At 63.1% G+C, this 2,170-nt stretch overlaps 1 protein-coding gene across 1 annotated transcript; it reads right to left on the bottom strand.

The window, feature by feature from the left end:
- Nucleotides 1-109: 109 nt before the first annotated feature.
- Nucleotides 110-1,063, bottom strand: LOC113202000 (endocuticle structural glycoprotein ABD-5-like). Its single transcript, XM_026416032.2, has 3 exons — nucleotides 998-1,063; nucleotides 753-877; nucleotides 110-677 (listed from the first exon to the last, which is right to left on the bottom strand). Exons 1-3 carry the CDS (start codon nucleotides 1,004-1,006, stop codon nucleotides 440-442), a joined length of 372 nt encoding a protein of 123 aa, XP_026271817.1. The 5' UTR covers nucleotides 1,007-1,063; the 3' UTR covers nucleotides 110-439.
- Nucleotides 1,064-2,170: the final 1,107 nt, after the last annotated feature.

Raw genomic sequence — 2,170 nt, 5'->3', positions numbered from 1 at the left:
CGTGCAGAGTGACTGCGCGTGCAGAGTGACTGCTCGTCGGAGGGCCAGCCAGAGTGCTCGTGAAAAGTGATGAGGACTGGGTGATGATCGAAAAGAAACAGGGATCTACTGTGGTTTGGGGTGTGACTTTTATTTGTGTTCGGCAGGTACTCGGTGGGGGTGGGTGGCCAGCGCTGCGACCAGGGTGGGGCACTGTTACAATGCTGGACGGGGAGGGCGCGCGGGGCACCGTCGGCTCAGGCAGGGCAGGAGGGGGGACTTGGGGGAGCTACGAGCCGACGGTGCAGCGGGGCGCCGGTCTCGTCACGGGGCAGAAGAGGCACTCGCCTGCGTCGCCAGTCTACCCGGCCAAAGCTCGGAGTCGGGTCGGAGGCCGGCGGCGGGCTGAGCTCTGGTCGGGTGGAGTGTCGGCCGCGCCGGGGATGCTCAGCCTGTTGGCTCAGCCGATGAGGGAGGCAGCGAGGGCCGCGGAGGGTCCGCCGCCACCGATGCCGCCACCCTGGATCTGAACCTTCGGGTGGTAGCCCGTGTCGTCAGCAGTGTAGTCCACTTGCGTCACCTGGCCCTCTGGGGAGGTCCATCTGAAGGAGCCCGTCACGAGCAGGAACTCGTTCTCGGTGCCGGCGTTCTGCAGCACGCCCTGCTCGGAGCGGGCGGAGCCGTCGCTCAGCTCGTACCTGCACAAGGGTGGGCGTGTCGGTGGCGGCCAACGGGAACAACACCTCACGGGGGTGAAACACGTGCGTACTTACTCGAACGAGTACTCGCCGTTGCCTGTGTTGGGCGTGAAGGAGTACTTGGTGATGGTCACCTGGGGCTGCTGCTGCTGCGCCAGGACGGCGGCCACCGCCGCCGAGAGGACCACGATCGCCAGCAGCTATTCACAAAAACAGGCACTGTGTCACATTCACTGACGGTACTTCCAGCACTTCCACACACGGCACTCCGCGGCAGACGACGCTCGGGTACTCCACAGGGCCGGCTGGTCCGCACTCACCTTGCTCATGGTGTTGTGTGTGTCGGACTATTGTCGAGTGTGTTGCGCCTCTCCGCTTACCAGCGTTTTATAGACAGTGATGTTCTAGCGCCCCTCCGCCCCCCACCTCTGCGCGTGCGTGGACAAGTGTGGAGGTGTTGGGTGGTTGGGTGCCGGGCCCGGGCGGGGCGGGGCGGGGCGGGGCGGGAGGTCTTCCCTTCGCCGGGCAGGAGCCTCATGAACTGGGCGGGAACCCCCTCCCCCTGGCGGGCCCCGCTGCCAAGGGGTCGACGGGGACCCAACTGCACAGCCTGTTACCCCCGAATCCCACCTGCCTCCGGGTGGGAGCTCGCTGTGCCTGACTGTGACCCGCGTGTCACGGCCCGTGTCGCAATAGCGCCGCGTGGGCTCTGGCCCGCGCCCGGAGGCTGGCCTGACGTGGGCCGCCGCGCCCCAGCCAGAAATGTATCGACGTTTATCAACGTAAACGTTCAATCAACGTTGATTGGTCATTATATGGTCCAAATTTCGACGTACTATCAACTTTGACGTCGATTCAACGTTGAGTAAACTTTCAATTTCTGGCTGGGGCGGGCTGATTGTCTGGCCTTCATCATGGGCCTACCTTGCCCGCAGGCGTATCTCCCTTGTCAGCACAACTATAGAATGGCAAACATGCGCCCATACAGAATCAGGTTGTTTTTATCCTATTTGTAGAACGAGAGAAACGCATGGCCACCGTTTCCAAAGTCGTCTGTCACACCCATGGCGCCTTCAGTCAGCCTAAGTCCGACTGCGGTGTCTGCGACCTCTTGCCTATTGGTACTAACGCTAATCACAGCAATCGAATACATGTTTTACCTCTCTCCCACAGCTCCTGGCTCCTCCTCTCTAGCCTATGCTCACCGCACCCCGCACCCCTCCCCCTGGTCATTTTAACCCGAACAAACGCTGGCAAATGCCAGGTGACTGACTAGCTTACCCCCCCTCCCCCCCCCCCCCCCCCCCCCCCCCGCCCCGGCGGGGGGGGGGGGGGGAGGCTGAGTAGAGATGGTTCTCTGCCTGCTCCGCTCCACCCGCCCCGTCTGTTGCGCCCATAGTATTGATTAATCTTTGGTGGTCGGACTGCGTTGGCAAGCGCAGCTAAGCGCAGCGCCACGCGAGACGCGCGCCGCTCCCGTGGTGCGTTCCAGT

The sequence above is a fragment of the Frankliniella occidentalis genome, unplaced genomic scaffold (assembly GCF_000697945.3).
Source record: "Frankliniella occidentalis isolate FOCC.00 unplaced genomic scaffold, Focc_3.1 Scaffold126, whole genome shotgun sequence".
NCBI classification, from domain to species: Eukaryota; Metazoa; Arthropoda; class Insecta; order Thysanoptera; family Thripidae; genus Frankliniella; species Frankliniella occidentalis.
Note: the sequence above shows the minus strand (reverse complement) of the source record. Positions and strands in the feature narration are given on the sequence as shown.